Source organism: Coloeus monedula, assembly GCF_965178545.1.
Source record: "Coloeus monedula genome assembly, chromosome: 7".
Lineage (NCBI taxonomy): Eukaryota > Metazoa > Chordata > Aves > Passeriformes > Corvidae > Coloeus > Coloeus monedula.
In genome coordinates, this window is record NC_138787.1 from 36,977,365 (window position 1) to 37,001,095 (window position 23,731).

The following is a 23,731-nucleotide window of genomic DNA, read 5'->3' on the forward strand; positions in this document are numbered from 1 at the left end:
TTAGCACTCAAAGAAAACACGATAACAGAAATCAATAGGAATACCATTTAACTGCAAGAAAAAGAGAATTTGAAGTAAATTTTCTATTGCTCTACCCATAATAATTTACACCTTTTCTTTTTGAAACATTTGGTAAATCACTAGTTTAAAGGACTGATGTAGTTACATCAGGTAAGGTGTTACGAGAGAAACCTTAGCTCCACTCTAAATACATTTTTCCCCATATAATTCTTTGAAATACTGCTAAAAGGCAAAATTCTTCCAGTAATTCTGCAACAAGAAAGTCATGTATTTGCTTTCAATGTTGTAGCCACTGCTGTTTCCTTCATTCTTTCTTCAAGTTGCAACTAGACAGAAATAGAAGTTCAAGCGTGCAACAAGTAAAATGGAAATTAAGAGAGCTGAAACAAAAAAATGATGAACAAGAAGGCAAGGTTATAAACATAAACAATAAAAACAGTCAGCGCTCTGAAATGGAAAGCATTCTTTAAAATGACTGTGTCCACTGGACCATCAGAGTAAATGTGCAGGAGGAAGGGAGGAAAAGACAGGGACAAAGGACAAAGGCAAGAAAGGAAAAATACAGTCCAAGGGAATAAGGAAATGGTGGAAGTCTGCATTACTGAAAGATGAACAAAAAAAAGTCTTTCAGTTGCTTTGTATTCATCAAAGATATTCCAATTAATAGACACAATGTATGTATTCCTAATATTTGTTTTGAAGGGAAGTTAAATCTATCATCATAAGGACTCGAAGTCTACCAATAACAGGTACCATTCCCAAGATACTTAGGCTGAGACGTATAAAAGGGAAGAGGAGGAGGAAATAAATTGATCAAACTGTGGTTTGGGGGAGTCAGAAGTTGATCCTAAATTAAATGTTTTCCATTGCACCACAATTCAGCACATAGATTGTAATCAAACTCCTGCTTAGGTATGTGTTGCTCATTTAGGGAAGAAACGATATCATAATCCACAAAATTAAATGGTTTATGTGTCAGTTTAGGGTAGCATTTCTGTTTGATACATAATGGCATTTATGAAGCAACCATCCATCCACAACCACCCTCACCCACCGTGCCTTAGCTCACATCAGAGTGGGCTCCAAGATTTCGGCCTGAGTCCCTTGGATGAAACTACACCAGGAGGTCATGGCCCTTGGAGAGCATCCAGTGGACTCCAGCCTTGTTTTAGGAACATTCAGTCTTGTAATCCCAGAGGAATTGAGAAAATAAAATCTGAAAACACCTTTGGGCACATTTTCCAGAGTGACCATGGACCTGGTCAGTGCCTTCAAAATCCGCACTGAAACTCACGGATACCCACAGCAGGTGCTAACAGCCCTCAGAGGCAGAAAAAGAATCCTGGAATGGTTCGGGTTGGAAGGGACCTTAGAGATCATCCACTTCCAAAACCCCTGCCATAGGAACCTTGGTTGCTCCAAGCCCCATCCAAGCTGGCTCCCAGGTACAGGCACGTGGGCTGAAATAGGTAAGGAAAGACCTCTGGATTCTTGGTCTGTTGAAGACTGGAAACTGAGATGTCACAACTACCTGAACCAAGACTGTCAAACTTCTTTGGGTCAAGTTAAAGCATACCAAAACCCACCCCCCAAAAATATATATATTTGTAGTAGTGTTAAGGTAGGTCGTCTCCCAAAATTACTTTGCTAAAATCAGTTTGTACAATGTAAAATTCCTTTTCACTATGCATCAGTTCACAAAACCCAGTCTAGTTGTGAGTACTCATTAAGAAAATTAGTTATTTATTTCACCAGAACATAAAGCTATAAATCTAAATCATGTGCAAGGCAAGTATCTGACAAAATTTTTATATAAAAAGTTTATATAATATTTACTCCTTAGCTAAAAAAAAAAAAAAATTGAGATAAAAAAAAAAAGCAGCACCAAAAAAAAGGAAAAAAAAATCATTATTTTTTCTCTTTATTAAATGCAAACTAAAGCTTTTTTTACTTTCCCTTTGGAAGATCAAATTAGTGTTATGGGCTGGAATGACAATGAATTGTGGAAAGTATCATATTCTTTATAATATAGTAGTGTATATGTTTGTTATTTGGAAACAGAAATGTAATCCATAACTAATCTAGAAATAAAATATATACACAGCAACCATTTAAAAGGACAGATAAAATCCTCATTAAAATCCTAAGTGCAGAAATACTGAATCATAATGCACAATTTCATTACATTTTACTGCCAGCAATGTAAATATCAATTCTCCAGGTGATTCAGAAAATTCATTTTAGAAAGAAAAATAAGGATTTCACCCGGCATTTGAGAACATAAAGGAAAACACATGCTAGGGTTTGAAAACCCAGACTGTTCTTTCCTTCTCTCATCAGAATATTTTGCCGGAATTTCAGCAAATCTTTTACACATCAAACAGACAACTGCCATTTCACATTAGCACTTTGTACAGATCACCCAGCAGTCCCAGCCCGTGTCCTTCCCGGCCCTGCACCTCTCCCTGCATCGTCTTCATCATTCCCATCTTACTTCTGCCAAATCTCAGCTCCCATATATACACTCCCCCTGACTTCAAAGGAAGGAGCCTGCATTTAAACTCAGTTAAACCCTCTTTTAACTATCCAAATTGTGAAATTGCCTAATAATGGGAGAGTATTTAAAGGAAAAAAAAAAAAAAGCATGTTGGACAAATTAACCAAGTAAAGTTTTTGGAGGGAAGAGTGCATGTGGGGGTTTCCACACAAAAACGTAAAGAAAACCTGTCACTTTTAAAATGAATAGCTACCATCTGCCAGCATTTTATCTGAGGCAAAGTTGATTAATGCAAAGTGAATGTTTAAGATCACATTGCTGTCTGCCTGAATAAATTTCAGGTAGTTTACTTGGGAGATTTTTTTGTCCTATTTCTTAGAAGTTTTTTTTGCTGTTCTTATTGGATCGCCCCCTCCAAGTTTTTCAGCAGCCAGAGCTAAGAATAAAAACATTTGTTCTTAAATCATGGTGCTGTACAAGGACTTTCGAGCACCAGAGTATTGTTTCTGACCCCTCAGAACAAGAGAATTCATCTGCATCAAAAGGACACCCCATCTCCTTCATCGGCTTCACAAAAACTTTTCAGGCAGCCTCTCTCCATCATACTGAAAAGGAAATTTTCGCAGTCTGGTTGTGAGCAGAGAAACAACAGCAGTGCTGTTATCCTCAATAGGAAATTATTTTGCCTCTAGACCTTCCCTAATTTTTTACCTCATTTTTTAACTGGGTTAAGTTTTTTTACCAGATTAAATTCTTTTTACCAATTATTTAATGATTTGCTTTTATTTACACTATCTTCCCCATTAAAAAAAAAAAAAAAAGCAAATCAATTATAGATTCTAAACCTTTTCTTCGTTAACTTTAACACCTTGGTTTATATTAGTGTTCTGTTAAAAATCATTCTCAAATCCATTTGATAATATACTCCCCTTCAGAAGTTCTCTCTGACCAATAACATTTTCAGGAGAAGTTTCCAGAACAGGCTTTGGGCAATTTTAACCTAAATCAAACAAAACCCAGTTTTACACATGCATTCCCACGTTACGTTTTTCCAGCATCAGATGGCCTCCAAGTTCTCCCTCAGCAGAGAGAATTTCACACCCCTTATCCAGGCTGGGACACCCTCTATTATCCAGGGCTACAGCAGTGGAGGGCATCATCTGTGCTAAGTGGTGGAGCTTCGTGCCGTTCCATATGGACGTATATTCTCCCTGCTTACACTCGAAGCTGGCTGGACACCAGCCAGCTCTGGTCAGAAGTCACCAAGTTGTTTTAGCTCAGTACATGGTGCCTGTGTCTCGTATCTCAGTAGGGTTTATTGGTTTAGGCTCAACATGGTGCTAGGACGGCCATCTGGCCCCCGGAGCGGAGCGAACTCCCAGCCAGCTCCCTCGGAGCGTGGGCAGGACAAACGTGTGTGCGTTTGCACCAGCCCGTGTGAACTAACCTGGGTGAACTCCAACGATTTGTTCAGGGGGGAAAAAAATGCGAGCAAGTTTAGCACTAATGGAATGAAAGAAGTAATGACCCTTTGTTCAGAGAGGGAGCGGAAAAGCGGAGCGCTGGGTGAAGCAGTGGCTCCCACACCCTCCTTTGGGCACCTCCACAGCAAGGTGAGAATGTGGATATTTGTACCCATCAGTGAGTTACACCCACATGGTATTTTTAATCAAAAAAGTGTTTAAGGCCAGCTTGGATAGGGCTTGGAGAAACCTGGTCTAGTGGAAGGTGCCCCTGCCCATGGCAGAGGGGTTGGAACAACATGGTCACCTGCAAACCAACCCAGGCTGTGATTATGTGTTTCTAGGAGACTTGAACTCTGTCCTTACGGGATACTGGATATTACATTAGGTCACCTTATACATTCGTGCCTTTACACCAGCTCATCAAAGCACAAGGGAGCTCTAGGAGCACATTCCACTGTGCCTCACACAAAACTGCAGTTGAAACACACGGAGCAACAAAGACATGCAATGGAAACCAAGACCAGCTTGGACAGAAAATTATTCAGTAATTCCAAAGAGATGAGCCATGTCCCTTCTTCAAATGCAATGAATTTGAGCAGTAACATCAAAGTACACACTCTTAGTAGTTAATGCTATGAATGGGATTTATATTTATTCACCTATATGTAGAAGCAAACACCATAAAATATGCCCAAAAAATCCCAAACAGTATCAGATTAACTTTTTTTTTTTTTTAATTTGTAGGTAAAGGGTTATCTTCTTTTAACTAACTCATACATACAATTTATTCATTCCTTACCTGAGAATTATGAGGGCCAAATTCAAGGAAGGCCTCTAATGCAGGACACATTATTGCAGTTCCTACAAAGATTATATAAACATTTCCAGTATTCCACAGAAAAATGTAAACAGGCACAGATGTTTCCAGCACAAATGGGTATCTGTGTATTCAGATTTAATGAAATTTGCCCTGCCCTGCTTTGAGTCACATCCTCAAACACCTTCTCCAGGGCATGCAGGAATGTTTCTGAAAACAAAATATCTAGAAAGCAGTTAAATCCTCAAGTTTGCAAATGCTCACACATCCACACAGTGTTATGTTTTCAGTAGGATTGAACTACTCACAGGAATAGAAATTTAAAAGATTGTTGGTTTTAAGATATTTAGGGGACACAGCCCACCAGTTAATAAAGATTTCACTCTATAATAAGGTGTTTTCTCCTTATAGAATAGAACAAAAGAATCAGAACTGAAACAGTTAAATCTAGTAGTTTTGATAGAATATTAAAAATAAAACCCAAAATCAAAAAACAACCACATCTACATTACATACTGTTGAAATATACTCTCCTTTGCTGAACACCACACCTCCAGGTTGGGGGTTTTTTCAGAGCTCTATTAATTGAAAACAATAATTTGTTTTCTCTTTTCTAAAATGTAAAAAGCACAGAATTTGTCTTTAAAATATAGCTGTCAGATATCAAGGGGTATATATATGCTAACATTGACCCTAGGGGTATTTCAGGGCTAGAATCTGTTACAAATAAAATCTTTATTCATATGAACAGCTACCTGGGGGGCAATACTGAATGTTATACATAATATTTATATATATATATTTAAAATAATCTAGCAGTGCTATTAAAACACACTGGAAGCTACACTGAATTTAGTCACTCTCTTTTACAGATCTAAGTCTTACACTCCTAACTTTTGGGGGTATGAATCACTTTCTGTAGAGGATAGCTCCTAAATTATAAACTTCTTTCATCTAACGTGTCATACCAGTGGTTTACTATCTGTAATTTAATAGATTGTTCACTGTAAGAAAGAAAATAGCTACAAGAAAAATGAAAGCTTTTTTTTTTTTCAATAAATTGTGAAACAGCATTTTCAAATTTGAGAACTATCCTTGAGTCAAGAAGAAAAGCAAGGCTAAAATTTTTTTTTTTTTTTTACACATTTTCTAGAATTACAGAATAGTCACTGTGTGCTATGGAAAACAACTTTAGGCTAAAGATCAGACATCCACATTTATCAAGGAGTTGAAGCTGTCTGAAGGAAGTTGGGAGACAAAGCAGTGAACACAGCAGTTTTTCAGTGACAGCAGCCTGAGGAGGCTCTGCTGGACCTTCCAAATCGATGGAATGAAGAAGATAATATCCCACCAACTGCTCACAAAACTCTCAGATTGTTGAAAGCCTTGTCTAGAGAAAGCAGACAGTAATTCCTCCCTTTTTCAGTGCATTTCAAATGCTGTGATTTGGAAACTACCACCACAAGAATGAAACTACTCGTACAAACACAACATCCAAACACCTCCTTTCCAATTAAGGAAAAATTGTGTGTGACTCTACAGCAATTAAAAGTCAATCTGTGGCTGCTGCACATCAATCTATGAGACCATTTCAAATTTTATAGGCAAGTCATCCACCTTCATATTCTCCTTCTGGCCTTCCAAGTTGAAGGGACTCTGCACGCCCAGGCTTCCCGTTCCTCAGGACTCCCATGCTCCTCTCAGGAGATGAAGGAAGACATGAGCTGGTTTAACACACTGCTCAACAAAGCCAGGAAAACAGAAAAGCAACACTTTTCTGGAGAAATGCAGCACAGACTTTGCATTGGGGAATTAATATAAATCCATGCAGTACTGCAGATCAAACACTGAGTGTCCGGTATCTTCCGTAACAGCTCCGCGTGCTCCCTGGGGAGGGTGAGGACACCTTCTCCCTGTGACAGTCCTGGGGAAATCTCCACGTTCTTGAGAACATGATGGTACTGCACACCAAGAGAGCGGCCGTACAGTTCACAAAAGTTACGTTAAATGCCCTGTTTGTTACCAACTCAGCTTTAGTTCTTGCTCAAGGGAGGACATGTCTGTTCTCTGATAAAACAATTAGCAAGTTCATCACAGAAACTCTCTGCTCACTGCAGAGTATCTGAATTTAACATCTACAGCTCTGCACTGCATCCTTTGTTTCAAAAGCACTTTTTAAGACTGCTCCTTAACTCACTGTCACATTTAAACTAACAAACCTTCTTCCTCCCAAAGATCAGCTTATATGGATAGAAGTCTAAGTCCTTTAAAACATATCTACACTACTCTAAAATGTATCTAACATCAGACTTAACGGCATCAGTATTACTTCTCACACACACCAGGATCTTGAAATAAAGTACAGTTTGAACATAAAGATTTAGTAAGGCAGTTCCATTATCAGAAGTGTTTGCACTTGAAATATCCATGACCTTTCTGCATTATTAAACACACAAATAAAAACAAGGTATTTACAAAATGTCACATTTATGAAAAGCACTTATAAAAGAAAGGGTTTTTTTCCGTAAATAATGTCAATATTATAAGTAATGCAAATTTGGTATTTTCCACGACCTCACAAGAAGGTTGAAATATTTAAATGTGCAATTCTAAACACAGAGTCCTGCCAGTTTGCAGTGGAATTTTGTCTTTGCAAACTACTACCTGGGAAGCTGATCTTAAGTGGTAACTGGAAAGCTTAGAAATAACAGAATTAACATTAATTTTACTCAATGGTTTTTTCTAATAGGAAAGTAGCCATCCTTACTAGGTTGCAGTCTGATGCACTTATACTTTCAATTTAATAGAATAATCGAAACATTCAATTACAAAACAAACATTAAAAATGTGCAAGTAAAGTAGAAGGTACCTCTAATCAGTTTTCCTCTCATCAGCCATATCAGCCCTTGATCCTAAAATTTTATGCTGCCTTCGAGGACAAGGTGCAAATTCTATTTTAACCATCCCATCTTTGTCAACTTTGACTGTTTGATTCCCTCCGCTCCAACCCGAACAGCACCAGCAAAGAAAACGCTTTCCTCTCCTTAAGATGCTCCATTGGTTAGATCACATTTATTTGCTGTCAGTAAAGGTTGTATTTGCACATAAGTCTATGACAGATTGCAAGTTTATTAACTTCAACTGAGTTTTCAGGCTGCTGAGTTGAGGTTTTTTTGTTGGGTTGTTGGGTTTTTTGTGGGATTTTGCTTTTTTTTTGGTTTTTTTGTCAGCGTTCCCTCCCCCCTTTCCCCAAGATGTGGGTTACTTGACAAATTGGAGTTAAGTTATCTTAGGTCAATGTAACTGTAAGTTAAACTAATGAAGTGTATGTCTATGAGTGATGTCTGATTAGTTTAATACAGTTAGTGCTGGACAGCTTGGGCTGCTGACCTTGAAGGAACACAGATAACATTGTGATGCGTTGGAGGATGTGGTTGTGATACAAGACAAATTTACATAACAGTTTGTCATGTACACTCCTCCAAAACAAAACTGTTGCAAAAAGAAAGCAAGAGGAAACCAAGGCTAAATGCCTCGAACAAGACAAAGCAAGGAAAATTAATTATAACATTCGGCTTGGGGTGGGAGATTATTTTAAATGGGAGCCAAAAGCAGGCACAGAAAAGGTGTACATTTACACACTACGTGTTCCAAGATGGGTTAGGCATTGGTCTGGCTAGCACTGAGCAAATGCAGCCTTCTGCAGCCCAAATCTACTCTAGAAAAATGAGATTCCTTCCTCAGGAAGCACCTACTCACTCAAGGTAACAAATACCAGACCCAATTCTGAACTGCAACTTGTTGGCACATCGTTCAGGTGTGCTCAGAGGCCTGCTGAAGTTCATTCTGCTGCTGAAAAGCAGCTAAAAGAGCCCTGTACATGAACAGTCTCTCCCCCTGAAGGTGTACAGTCCCCCCACAAGGCTCTGCGTGCTCTGAGCAGGGCTCTATCTCACTGCTCCAGACAATCACCTCGCCACATCTCATCTGATCAGGTAGGCCAAGCAAAACTGCTGGGTTTAGAGACAGCTTGGCTCTGGAGTGACTGATTCTCACTATATGATAGCTATCTGTTGACCTAAATAGCCTGCTTTTATCAGCCCAGGTTCTAGCTGATGGAAATTTGCCACTTACATAAATGTATAATTGACACCCACAGCTGCTGCCATGTTACAGAACCGGACCATCATTAAGATAAAACTGTTCCCTTAATCCTCCAGGTCAGCCTGAGCAGGACACTGATAAATCAGACTTGCTAATAGATACATGGGAGGGCACGTGATGAAGCTTGCAGTGTTCACATCTGTGCCATCTCAGCCTAATCTGTGAAGTACAGTTTAAACCTTTCAGAATAACTGAGCTCATATGATAAATTTCAAATAAGAGATACACATACATGTACAGACATCAGGTATCCAGATACTGAGAGACTCTCACGGACTGGAGATGCAAGACAAAAGAGTCTAGGAGATTCTAAATAAAACATGTAATTTCCCAGTTATACCCCAAGAAGACAAACCTGTGTTGCCCACTGCAAGTCTCTAATTGCTCCCACATACACCCTTGCATGCACACAAGGGTTAAGCTCAAGAGACCTGGTTGAAGACATCTCTGTAATTTCATTTTAGAAATTATTCAATCCCTTGTTTACCTGTAATTAGAACTTGTTGGCACTGTTTGCATGAAATAAAGAGCAGAAGTCCGTGCCTTCCAATGCCACTTCTTAGCTGGAAGTGTGCAGAGAACACAATCTTCTTGTAGCTCTTCCTGGAGGAGATCCATCAGCTGTTTGTGGGAACCACCATAAAAGGGTTCAATGAGAAGGACACTCATTTTCCAAGTACTTCAGAACTGTTTGAAATCTGAAAATGAAAACAGAGACATATTTTACTTTAGAAACATATCTTTATTATTATTACTTCAGAAAATTATATTGGAAGAAGAAGAAATATATTGCAAGGCCTTATAGTGTTTTCATTTTTCCTATAAAATTAAACCTTAATATTGTATTAATGAGTTTACTTCAGAAAAGGCTACTTAGCAATTATGATGACTAGACTATTTTGACCTTTAAAAGATACTGTCTGTAATTTTTAAATGAATCAAAATGTGCAGGACTTAAGAACACACTGTATTATGGATTTATGGGTTCGTTTTCAATCAGGTATCTAAAAGCACCTTTACTTTACACACTAACTCTGAAATACTGTCAATTATTCCATAGCTTAGGATGCAGCTTATTCATTCTTATATAGGTTTCCCTCCTCTTCCTGGTGGCAGAGAAAATTAGAGAGCAATTCAAGCACACTTCAGCCAGAACAGTTGCTAGTAACAGTGATTTGGGTAAGTGACTTAAAGGCAGAGCAGCTTGGGGAGATGCAGTTGGGGCATCCCCCAGGACACTCTCCTGCATCACTGGGAGCTGGGATCACCACCCCAGCAAAAACAGAAGATGCAAACCATCTTATTTCTTCTGAATACTCCAAAGTGGGTGGAAGAGAACACTAGAGGAGGCTCAAGGAAGCTCTGAGATAAGCAGCCACAGAGCTGCTAGCAAACAGGATGCAGAATGTGCTGCCCAAAGCAAGGGGACAGATGAAAACCCGGTGACTATTGCTCATCGCCCTCATGAGTCACACCCTTGGGGTACTCAAAGGCTGCTTTTCACATGCTTTGAGCAAAACCATCACATACAAAAGCTGAAAACAAAACTCTGAAAGGTGTTCACCATCCACAAACACCTCTCTCATGGTTTCTCTCTCAACACTCCCTAAGAAGGATGGACTCTCTGCTAAACTCAGTTACTCAGGACTTGTGTTTGACACTGTACATTGCAAGATCTTACACCCATTTCCTGACCTGCAATTTCTAGTGGTTTCAGACTGTAATCCTTATCTCGCCAAAACCTCTGGTGACAAGAAGTGAAAATTCAACAGAGAACTACATACTCTCTTGAAAATCTCAATCATCATCTCAACCATAGTTGAGAAATCTAGTTCGATTCAAGATCAGGATAAAAATATTATGCATTCTGCAATCAGAGGGCAGAAAACAAATGAAAAGCCTTTTAAGTGCACTGCAGCTATCAAAAGATAGTTAACCAGTGACAAAAATCCAAACACTAAATCAATTTAATTGGGAGACAAAACATAAGAAACCTTTAGGTAGCTTTTTGTTGTTGGCCCACCATGGTGCCAAATGAAATGGTGACATAGAGCTTCTGGGTCATTACAGAACAATCAGCAAGGGAAAAAACATTCCATGCTCCAACTTTCTTGCCCTAATCCATCCTGGATTCAAGTTATCATTTGCTCTATTATTCACTCCCCCATAATGTTTCAAATAAATTGTTTTAACAAACGTGTTCTTTGCAAAATCAAAAAGAAAGCCATCTGGAAGCAGAGACTTCACTCCATTTTGGAGCTTGCTTCTTTTCAGGTAGCAGAACAGTTTCTGATCTCTTTTCCACTGACCTAATTTCAAAAAAATCACACTTTTGAGATCACTGATGTTTTCTGAATTTACAATGATGTAACCAAAATCATACTCTCTCCTCCAAAGCCCTTTTGGAGCCGGCAGGGTAATAACTGCTATAAAAACACAAGCTGTGGTTTAGAATCTGCACTATTCACCTAAAGAACAATTTGTAATTAATCATGCTATGCTTGTCATCAAATGCCACCGAAAATTTAATTCAAAGGACTAATGTTTTATAAATTCAGCCCCTAAAAACGGGGGTATGTGAAAAGTTGGTAAATGCCACTGAGTCAGTCACTCGGGGAGGCTTGCAACTAATTTACAAATCATTAGCAGTATCAGTAATAAAACAATTTGTTCATGAAGCATCTGATCAAATCACACTTCACCAGACTAGTTCTGAAACTGGTTTTATCACCAGGTTTAGCTGAACCCACACTGTGCTCTTTGGTTTTATTTTGCACCAGTTTTCACTGTACATCCCTCATGGGGACAGAGAATGACTGTACATGCTGACGGTAAGAGATTGCTCAGTCCTCGTGTTTCCTCCTGCTTAAAGACCCTGACATTTAGTTAATTATTCTGCATTTACCTACCTTTAGATCTATTAGTGAAACTGCATGATGCAAATATTACACAAGTATTGCCATACAGTAAACCCCCTTTGGCTACTTACATTGGGAAACTGGGTTGAAATCGTGGATGTGTCGTGGAGTGGGTGTTAAGATAGCTCTTGATATGTAATTCTTCACAATAACACTCACAGACCCCGTGGCAGCAGCCCGTGAGGGTGACAATCAGCAATGACACATTTTTTTCAGAGACGACCTAAAGCTCAAAGGTTTTCTTACAAAACTCACTCACCCAAAAAAATTTAGGTGCTGCTTATTGAAATCCTCACTAGCATTTGTTGGATTCTGTTGTCGTGTTATCTCTGTACATTACCCGGAATATACATCAAATTCAATTTAGAAAAAAATGTTATAATGTTATTTAAGAAGGAGTATATGGTTTATTTTATTCTATTTTGTTGTTTGTTTTTAAATAAGATGCTACCTACGTAAGATACTACTAAAGGATAATGGCAGTACAATACATGTCACATTCACTTCAGGGCTTGACTAAGATGGAGCAATGAAAAAGTCAATAATTTTTTTTGTTTTTAAAAGATAACACTGATAATGCTAAGGAAATTATATTATATATAACTAATAATTTCTTGTACTTAGAAAGACACAGAGGAGGTAGAACAGAGTCATTTGGCTCATATTTCACCCACATGACTTCCAGTTTTGTTCACATACAAAAATAACAGCTATTATTTTTGCTTTATTTCCCTTGACCCAGCCAAGTTAAGGTAAATATGTACCATAAACTCCTCAGCGGTCTCCAAAAGACACAGCTGATAAATGGCCTGAGAACATTCACCGTATCTGATGGAATGCAATCCTCAATTAAATATAAATCACTCCAGGTATTCTTTTCCCCATTTCAAAGAAAACAACAAATATTAGAAAAACAGAACTGCTTCCCCTTTCTCATTACAGTATTTCCTCTCTGGAGCCAGCAATCCTGGGTGTTCCTCAAACAGCTCAACCCCATCCACAACAGCTGCAGGATCCTTTCCTTTGAAAGTTTCCTACTCTGTCTTTACCATACAGAGCAGCACATTCTTCAGGATACACATTACACATCTGACAGAAAAAATCCTTCCAAGTGGTAACAGTGTCAAAATGACATGACTAATACAGAGGTATACTGAAGTACTGAGAAGTGTAGGTGGGTAATTAGGTGCTGTCTCAAAGCCAGCAGCTCACAGTGACATTCAGCCAGGACTTTTGTCACTTGCTGCAGCTCTACCCCACACTGAAACATGGCAAGTGATGGAGTCCCTGAAAGGGCCACTGCTGTTTGAACTAATAATTTCCTTTCAAAAGGAAGTCAGAGTACTGTGCAGAGTAATAAATAAAAATTTACTTTAAAAGCACGGAAGAATTAACTGTTCAACCAGCCACAAAACCATGGCTTCTTTTTAAACTCTAGGTGAACACCAACTTAGGTATTTTTGTTAACCAACCTAGGCACAGAAAACCCATCATTTTCCACAATTTATTAAAGAACACACATTCACTCTGTCTTACAGAAGTGTGGTTTCACAAACATCAGCACAGCTCACATCAAGAAGCCATAATTAGCTCTGTTCATTGACGTACTCAGACAACATAAATTACAGATCACGTTTAAATATCTGTCCAACAAAACAGCTGAGCAACCATCCAAACCCAAAGGAATAATTGTTAATATATTCCACAGGTAGAGATCTGCTATTAGTTACAGGAAGTAAGGTATATGGTTTCAGTAATGGTTGTTTTAACCGTCACAGTCCCACACGTATGAGAAATTTATTCCACCACCGTATCCGAGCACACGTGGTTCAGCGTCTCGTAACTCAACCCACGGCAAAACCCACCAGGTATGAACTGTGGACATCAACATACTTAAACCTTTGATGGTTTCACATAAACACACTGCAATGGCTGATACAGGCAAAAAATTTCCATGTTCCATGCTGCAATAAAACAGGATTTTCCAAAGGACTATTAAGAATCTTTACCTTTCCTTCTCTGCCCCTTCACCCTCCCATCCCCACCTGAAGTGGGGAGGTGGTGTAAATACACACACATACAGAGATTGAAAGAGCCTGCATTGCCCTCCCACGCATGACAGTGACTCACTGAAACCCTGGAGCTGTACCTTAAACACAATCACATTTTAAGGTTTGACCAAAATTTAACTTGAATTTAGATCACCCAAAAGTACCAGCTCTGAGGTTTGTCATTACTAAACTGCATAAGCGAAAATGACAATTTATCTTTTATATAAATCAACTGGAAAAAGCAAGAAGTCTTCCACTTCTTTTGAGAATGTGGTAAACCAAAATCGTTCACCTGTATTTGGATGGCTGAGCAGCAGTAACGTTAATTTACTGGTGACACCCATAAGCCACAGTCTGGTCCATGCATACAACCTGAGAGTTGCAAACACCTACAGAATGCCAAAATCTATCATTACCTGGAGGCAGCAAGGAATGAAACCTGCATGGATTGCCCAGCCTGCTTTGGTTTCACTAAAACACCACATCTCGTTTTTACTGTGCTTATGATCTACTCAAACAAGGGCATGGAGTGATAGAACAAGAGGAATGGCTTTAAACTGAAGGAAGGTAGGTTTAGATTAGAAATAAGGAGGAAATTCTTCCCTGTGAGGGTGGGGAGGCCCTGGCACAGCGTTCCCAGAGAAGCTGTGGCTGCCCCATCCCTGGAAGTGTCCAAGACCAGGTTGGATGGGGCTTGGAGCACCCTGGGACAGGGGAAGGTGGCCCTGTTTGTGGCAGGGGGTGGATCTGGATGGGCTTTAAGGTCCCTTCCAACCCAAACCATTCTCTGATGCTATGATGCAATCAGAATTGCAAACAATATAATTTTTAAAGAATTGGTTTGATTTTAAGCGAACTGTGAGGATTGCTAGGTTCAGTTCTTACACCTGTGTTTTCAACCCTGAGATGGAACAGCAGGAATTGGAAGTCAGTCTGAAGATGTCCCATGGCTATCAATCCAGAGACACCCTGACACAAGAGACAGTAAAGGCTCCTTTTGGAGTTTATGCATTTAGAAAGTAACGTGTTGTAAAATCTGCACATTACTCTGTGAATGCTAAGTTAACAATACTGCTATAAATCCTTAGGAAAAAGTTGTTAATGCATATGCAGTGTATGCATTTTAAAACTCAGTATTTAAATTGTTTTACTATTTTGTCTAAGCAAAGGCACTAATGACCTTCATAATTTTCTGTTGTAAATTAAATTTGTTTTTTTCCAGCTACAGAAGAGCAAAAAAAAGTTAATCCCTATACTTCTCTCTGCACCTTCTTCCCCTGACACAGTCTGAGACTGTCATAAATACTTTGTATCTATACTTCTAGCCATCCTCAATCAACATCTTTGAAGATCTTAATCTATATTGAATAAATTATTGCAATTTATTCTTTTCTTCCAGTGGAGCACGACATCTGTGCATCACATTTATGGTTAACTCAAAACCACAACAGTCAACACTACCTCGGTGGGGAAGCCTCCATCCCCCCTTGGAGCACAGCACTCCAAAGATACATTTTCAGGGAAATTTCTCTGACTGATGTGCTGATCCTCAGTACATTGAGAATGGCAATTACAATACACAACTTGGTTTCTTTGTGTCTAATCGAATCTCCTAAATTCTATACATGGGACTAAATACTGCTTAGGACAGGGTATGAGGGATACTCAGTACTCTGTAAAACTATTTTCACAAATTCAGATTAACAAAGGCAAATAAAGCATTGTTAATATTTAATTACAATATGATTTTCTTCCAAAGAAAGACAAAATAGAAGGGAAAGAGACACAGAAGAGGTGTGATGGAGAACCAGGGCCACACTCCACCAGGGAAACAACTACAGCCACAATCACCCATCACCAGCAAACCCAATTAACTCTTCCACAGGGTTTGTTCCTCTGTCTCCTCCCTTTAATGGTCCAAATACATTTATAGAAGTTGACACGAGTATGCTGCAGAGTAGTAGGTATTAAATAATTACCTTCACAAAAAGTTTTACATTCTTTTGAGCAGCTCTTTCACCATTAACAGGATTTTTTTAAAAAAGGGAAAATAAAAAAAAAATACAGATCTAATATGAGAGTATAACCTCATATGAGAGTATGCCAGGTTTGCAATTGGATTTGAGAGAAAATTAGTTATTCTGATTTAACAGTTAATTATAAGCTCCCATTTGCCATGTAATTCAGAAGCCTGGAAAAATGAAAGCTGATTTTAACAGAGACTGCTAAAGTTGTTAAATGGTACATTGGCTTTATCCAACTTACTTGCAGCATGTTTATAGTACTTGAAGGATCAACACAGTTTACAGGACTCAACATTTCCAGTGCTGCACCTATGACTGTAAATTTAATAGCACTAATGATGCTTACATTAAGTTTAAATAGATGAAGGATCCTTGATTTAGAGTATCTCTGAGAGGAGAGGGAACTAATAGGTGTGGTAATGGGAGATGTAGCACTATTTTTAAACTTGACAGGAGACGTATTAGTTGCTAGTTCCCTATTATAGAAAAAGTCCCAGTCTGGTAATAATGGGCTGGCATTTTGAAATTCCTCCGATTTATTAGGAATATGATGAGAAATGTGCTCCACACACTCTGAGTTTCAGACCAGTTTCTGAACAGAAAGGTAAGAATTACAACGTGCATTCATGGCCAGTTAAGGAACATATGTATTCATTTTTAAAAAGTCACAAATATTTTAACTAATTTCATTTGAAAGTCACAGTCTACAGTTCATATTAGCTGATTGATTAAAAGCCAAAGCACTTGCTAGAAGCCATCATTAGTCACTCTGTGAGGTAATAAAAATCACCCTACATGAAAAAGTTGGTTTGTTTTCCCCAGCAAACTTGAAGTAGCAAAATACTAAGTGAAGAGCAAATCGCTCTTGTATCAACAAAATTTGGGATTGAGAACTTCAACTGCTCTTGTACAAAAGCTGGAATTGCAAGAGTTAATTTAAACATTAGGCTTGGTAGCCTGAGATGTTTGGCAGCAACACTTGAGTGGGCACAAGCCAGATTTATTTTGCAGTCAGAAGGTATCCCTTTGAATATGTGATGAAAGGATCTGCATCTTCAGTCACACCTTGAGTCCACGAAGAGGATGGAATGAGATCTACTGTCAAATCAAGTTCAACTGTGAAATCAGGGAGGGGTCCCACACACAGGAGCAATTCTGAGGGCAGGTGGCCAGAAAGCCAACCCTGTCCTGGGCTGCATCCAAAGCCATGGGGGCAGCAGGTTGAGAGAGCGGATTCTGCCCCTCTGCTCCCATGAGATGCCACCTGCAGAGCTGCATCTGGGTCTAGGGTCCTCAGTAAAAGAGGGATGTGGACTTGGTAAAGCCAGGCTGGGAGAGCTGGGGGTGTTCCCCTGGAGAAGAGAAGGCTCTGGGGAGACCTTAGAACCCCTTCCAGGGCCTAAAGGGGCTCCAGGAGAGCTGAAGAGGGACTGGGGACAAGGGATGGAGGGACAGGACACAGGGAACAGATTCACACTGACAGGGTTAGATGAGATATGAGGACAAATTCCCTGTGAGGGTGGGGAGGCCCTGGCACAGGTTGCCCCATCCCTGGAAGTGTCCAAAGCCACGTTGGGCAGGGCTTACAGCAATCAGGGATAGTGGAAGGTATCCCTGCCCATGGCAGGGGGTAGAACAGAAGGAGTTTTACGGTCTCTTCCAACCCAAACCCTTCTGTGATGCAAAGTTCACAAGACATGTAAGATTACTCCAAAATTTATTTCAACCACGATGGAAAAAGGACTTCAAAAAGGGGAGCCAAATGTACCTGCCATGCTTTTCACCTTAAGACCTGCAACACAAGCAATTTAAATGACAGTTATGAGAATTTTGCCAACCTATAAAATCCTTCACCAAGGGAAGACAATAAATTATCACATTATTGTTTGTTTATAAGATGCAACATTTAAGTACTGGATCCATACAGAAGTGTGGGTATGACACTCTTGTGATTCACTAAGTAACTTCAAGGATTAAATGCTACCCGTACAAAAAAGTCCTCAGTTTCAAATATTAAGTACTAAATTTCAACGAATGCAATAATATTTTGGTCTTTCACTTGCCCAATTCTTTTCACCTCAGGAGAGAGCTGAACCAAGGCTTCACGCTATGAAGCCACGAGAACAGAAACACCTCTCATTAACTTCTGTGCAGTCAGCACCATGTTATGGCTTTCAGAAACCCCTCGGAAGCTCGCAGAGTCAATAGCAAACACCACACAACACTGAACGAGGGCTTCATACAGCACTAAACATATTTTTCCATGTTAACAATATTTATATCCTATTTCCAACTTGACATGCAGATGATATGTTACCCACATCAATTTATAAAACTAGCACAATGGGAGTTGCCAATTTGATTTAGTGGTGCAGCACCCTGTTTCCTGTAAATAATTTCCCTACCAGGCTTTCACTAAGCCCTCTGAAAGGGCTCTAAAAATATTAAAGGCTGCAGATTCTGGCCAAAATGCTTTCTGACAGCTCACTGCAAGTGTTCCCCAGCATCTCTGCTGACCCAAGAATAGCAAATTTAATGACTTAAGTCACTTGTTTCCATCCTCTTGTCTGCAGAGCTTGCAAAACACTTCAAGGATTGGCTTAAAGCAATGAAGAAAAGTGTATTCATACATTTTATTTTACTTCACAAGTATCAGAAAGTTAAGGGGTCTGCCTCCTCCACTGGGAAGTATCTATGGATACACACATTGCAGAAAGCTGAAAAACACTGACACAAGTTAAATAAACATGTCTGGTATCATCTGCCAATTGAAATGGTGAGCATTGCAGGAAATATTTGTTTTCCATGAATAAAAGCGATACACAAGCATCTCAAAACAATCTGTTTTGGAAGGTTATTTTGGTTGTTTTGTAAACAAGTTTAGGTTCTGAGCTGATGTTTTCAAAACAGATACGCAAAGTGAATAAATATTCATGTCTGGGGGAGACCCTAACAGACATGAAACAAGTGTGGCCCTTTTTAGCAGTGCCACAGATAAAGCAAGGCAAGGACACTCACAGAGGACATCAAGATGTAAATTTTTTCCTTGAAGTTTCTCAGACGGCTGAAAAGTGCCATTAAAATCATTATGCTCAAAAAAGCAGGGGCCTTAAAACCTTGGCTTTTATTGAACATAAGAAATTCTGGCTATAACCCACCATCAGCACTGCAGTCTTTAAAAAAAAGAATTAAAAACAGGGATTTTTAAAATTTGACTTCATTATAAATCACTAAGGTATCAGTACAACTCACTTAGGATTTCAGCTTTAGGGTCACTTGGGAATCATTTCTGCACCTGTCTAAAAAGAGTCTAAAAACCATTTACTCTGCTTGAGCAACTGGCCACACTCAGAACTTTTCTTCAAAACCTGAAAGTCCTTATCAAAATAAAACATCCTGCTCAACTAAACCAAAATTATGCTGTCACTTAGCTACTTCCACTTATACCACCACAGAACCTGCAGAACCCAGCACATTCCTCCCACACACTGGTACAACACTAAGAATCACAGAATAGTTTGGGTTTGAAGAGACCTTAAAGGTTATCTTGTTCCAACCCTGCAGGCAAGGACACCTTACACTAGACCAGACTGCTCCACACCCCACCCAGCCTGGCCTTGAACACTTCCAGGATTGGGAGCTCAGGAACATTAAGTATGGTTTATAATAGCCAGGACTACAGGAGTGCAGAGGAAAAAAAAATTATTCACTGCAGGGCTCAGAGCTGAAGAAACTATTTTAAGGTCATTACTGGAAGATCCTAACTATTTAAACTTTAGCTGGCTATTAGTAGGTGCTCTTGCTGACACTGCTGATAAAAATCCCAGAAATACCATTACAAGGCAACGCAAGAAACCGCTCACACCTCACGCACGCAAAGTCTGTGCTTAATATTCCCACTTCTTCATTTCAAAGCCACAAAGATCCCAGGCTTTGCCAGCAAGTTAAAGAGCTGTTCTGACTCCTACTAAAGACATCAGGGTTGTGCAGTTACTCTGGCCATTGGGAAATTTTTGGCAATACCACTAGTTAAGCATTCACAGCAGCCATAAGCAGCTCTTGGAGGTCTGGACAGCAGCAGAATATGGAGAGTTTGGGAACACCTCTGTAATCAAGGCAGTGTTACCTCACAACAGTATTTCACGTGCAATCAGACCCACAGCAATGCTACAGCTGAAACTCCTGGTTGTTTTTCATGTACAAAGGACATGGACCTGTTGGAGTGGATCCAAAGGAGGCCACGAGGATGCTCTGAGAGCTGGAGCCCCTCAGCTCTGAATCCAGGCAGGGAGAGCTAGGAATGTTCACCTGGAGAAGAGAACGCTCTGGGGAAACCTTAGAGCCCCTTCCAGTGCCCAAAGGGGCTCCAGGAGAGCTGGAGAGGGACTGGGGACAAGGGGTGGAGTGACAGGACAAGGGGGAATGGCTTCAGACTGATAATAGAGTGAGATTAGAGATTTGGAAGTGCTTGGGTTGTGGAGGTAACATTAAACCTATATTCAGTTATCTATTTATGCTGTGATTTTCAAAAATCACTTTTAGTAAGTGGATCTGAAGCCAAGAGAGGCATTACATAGGCCTCTCCACAGAATGAATGGTGCAGGTCTTTCTAAATCTTTTCAGATCCCATCTTCCCATCAGTATTTAAGAAGAGACTGATCCCACAAAGCTTTGTCAGCAATAGATACTTGAAGTTGCTTATGAAACTGATTTAGCACCACATTTAAAGCAGAAATAAATCTGGAAGACACTCCACTCTCCCACTTTGACCACTGGAGATAAAACATAATTGAGAGAGGGAAAAGGGCAGGGAGGGGAAGAATAAGTTCCCTCCAGAAAATATACATGCTGGAAAAAAACACAGACAGGGTACCCAAATTAAGCAATACCAAGCAAATGCTTTGAGAAAAAGGAATTATTTCCACCTATCTGCATTGATCACACACATGCTTCCACTGACAAGAACCTAATCCAGACTCTGCCTGTTCATCTCAAAGTGGTTATGAAGCCATGTGTGAGGTGCATTCAACATCCTCTAAGATGAACAGAATCTGTTTTGCATGCCAATATCCTTGGAGAGAGCAATATTCATGCAAGATGATTCAAGCTACTCTTCAGAGCTGCATCACTCTGCCTCCCCATTGAAGCTCTGAATGAGCATGGGCAAGAGACATCCATAAACCATTTTTCCTAGAGTCTATACACAGTTGGTTTCTTAACACTCACGGAAACATCATCTTGGGCATTAACAGAATGACTTAGAAAAAAAGTCTGCTTTTTCTCTTTAGAGCTGTGTTTCTTTTCAAGCTGTGTAACACCACTTGATATTTAGTTTAGCTACTCAACCAAGCATCAGCCTTCAATGTATCCAAGGTGCAGAATGGTTGACTAACACAGACCATTTCACTTGTTTGGGCTTATTTACAAATACCACTTACATACTGCTGGCATTTATAATGACACCTGGGATGTTGCTGACACACCACTACGTTTGTAAAGTTGGAGTCTACAGGCACAGTGGATTCTAAGAAACGTGCTGGGAAATACACACAGCGTTTCCTTTGACTGTAACTAGAATGGTTATTTTGACTATATCCTATCTGAATAGGGAAAAGAGCTTCAGAAACAAGGTTTAGCAAGGCTAATCCCCCACTGATTTTCTTATCACTCAACACTATTTCACTCAATTACTTTTGTCAACAATTTTCCCAAAAATTTCCTCCTGACCACATTACAGGGTTGCTTAAATTATACCGTAGGGACACATTCATGCATACACAGAATTTCACATATTTCTGACTATTGTTGCCTACTGACTTGTTATTCCAAAACCCACAGTCTCTAAATACTACACTTCAGTCCTAGAAACCTTGACACAGTGTTTGATGACAGAAAATACTTGGTTTGGTTTTGTGTGTATATAGGCAGACTCTAAGGAATTTACCTTACAATGGAAACAAAAATGGAATATAGATGATTTATTCAGCTTTGCAGTGCCAAAAGAGTCCTAACCCGTATTAACACGCCCCAAGCCCAGAAGTGTCCAAGGCCAGGTTGGACGGGGCTTGGAGCAACCTGGGATGGTGGAAGGTATGCCAGCCCACGGCAGGGGGTTGAAACTACATCACTTTTAAGGTCCCTCACAACCCAAACCATTCTGATTCTAAAATAAAGCAAAGCATTAGATCAGTGTACATGCTCAAATTACAAGCAATTTGTAAGAAAAAACTTGGATTCTCACACAGAATACAATATAACTTCTAACCAAATATTGACGATTGTTCTGGTTAAATATGCTTTAAACAACAATTCTATCTCCTCCCTCCAAACCCTAAATCGTACTACACCTTCTGCCTGGGGTTTTCCCATTATTAACAACAAGAGGTTTCATTTATCTGCTTTTATCCAAAAATGCTGAAGAGCTTAACAAACATGAATTAAACCTCACAACACTCCTGTGAGGTAGGTAGGTATTGTTATCTCTGCTTTACAGATGAGAAAACTTGAATTAAAAATTGTGATTTACACCATTTCCCAACAGTAGCTTTATAATAAAACCAAGAGCAGAAGAAAGGAGCAGTGACTTGTATGTCCCTACTGCCAGCCACCACAGTACACATTCTCTTTCAAACCAGCAGGACTTTACTTGACACTTTGCCACATGTGAAAAAAATATTCTGAAAAACAGTGTTAGTTTAGCGTTAGCATCATCCCTTCTAAGAAAATACAGACAAATACATCTTTTACCCAGATCATATTTCTATTATTTCATTATGAAAATGAGACAAAATTGTATCCTCTTCATCTGGATAGCTGATGAATTCCATCTTCAAAAGGAAAATCCACACTTCTTGAAACCATATGAATTGTTTCTCATATGACTGAATCCCTGATTTCCTCTTTTCATTTATGTTTCTTAACAATTTCTATTTTTTTCCCTATTCTCTTGGCTTCTTTTCTCAGTATTTCATGTGGTACTTTCCTTTCCTTAGTTCTACATCACCTTTTTTTTTTTTTCATCTTTAAACTTTTTTTATGATGCAACAAAATCTACACAGGATTGACTTACAAACAGCACATCAATTACTACCTTGATGATCGCATATCAATTTTTCCCTATCTCAAACTACTCTCACTTCCAACCTGTGTATGAGCATGTCTTCCACATCTCCTATCTGACAATCCACAACCTCAAATACTCTTCTCTTTGCCCATTCTGCTATATTCCTCATTAAGAAACCTCCAGTTTGAATACATTCATTTTTCAGTGTTCCAGAAGCAAAAGCTTCATGGTCCTCTTGCCTTATTTTCCTTGTCTCACTTCCATGTCTATCTGTCCTCTATAAAAGTGGCAGTCTCTGCTGTTTTGTAAGCTAAGGTGGCATAACAAATGGTTCTAGATGGACAGGGAGACAACTGAAGTTAAAGAAACTTGTTTTAAAATAAAGTTGATAAAAGCCTTTTTTTTTTTTTTTGACAAAACAACTGTTAAATGTTTTTTGAAGTCATATGATTTTCCTATGACTTTATTTCTCTTACTTTAGAATCAGCAGGAAAAGTTAAATCAGACCTTTCTTTTTAAACCCCACAAGTTAGCACATCTTGTTTGTGCTGCTTGCTCTAATGAAGTGAGCCTACACTTGCCAGTGCACAGTAAAAATAGGTAGCTCTGTTATTCACATACTCTGCAAGCAGCATCTTGCAGGCTCTGAGAAAACTTGCTCTCATCATATGGAGGCTGCAATAAATGTTCAGCCACTGTTTTCTCCTTCA

The 23,731-nt window shown here is 39.3% G+C and overlaps 1 protein-coding gene across 5 annotated transcripts in view; it reads right to left on the minus strand.

Annotated features, from left to right (window-relative positions):
- GTDC1 (glycosyltransferase like domain containing 1) overlaps positions 1–23,731 on the minus strand; it is a 171,757-nt gene that overhangs the window by 108,778 nt on the left and 39,248 nt on the right. For all 5 annotated transcript variants that reach the window (XM_082284745.1, XM_082284744.1, XM_082284746.1 and 2 more), the window contains one exon: positions 9,453–9,663. In XM_082284745.1, the coding sequence (XP_082140871.1) occupies positions 9,453–9,634 (182 nt within the window). In that variant the 5' untranslated portion in view covers positions 9,635–9,663. The remainder of the gene's footprint in view (positions 1–9,452; positions 9,664–23,731) is intronic.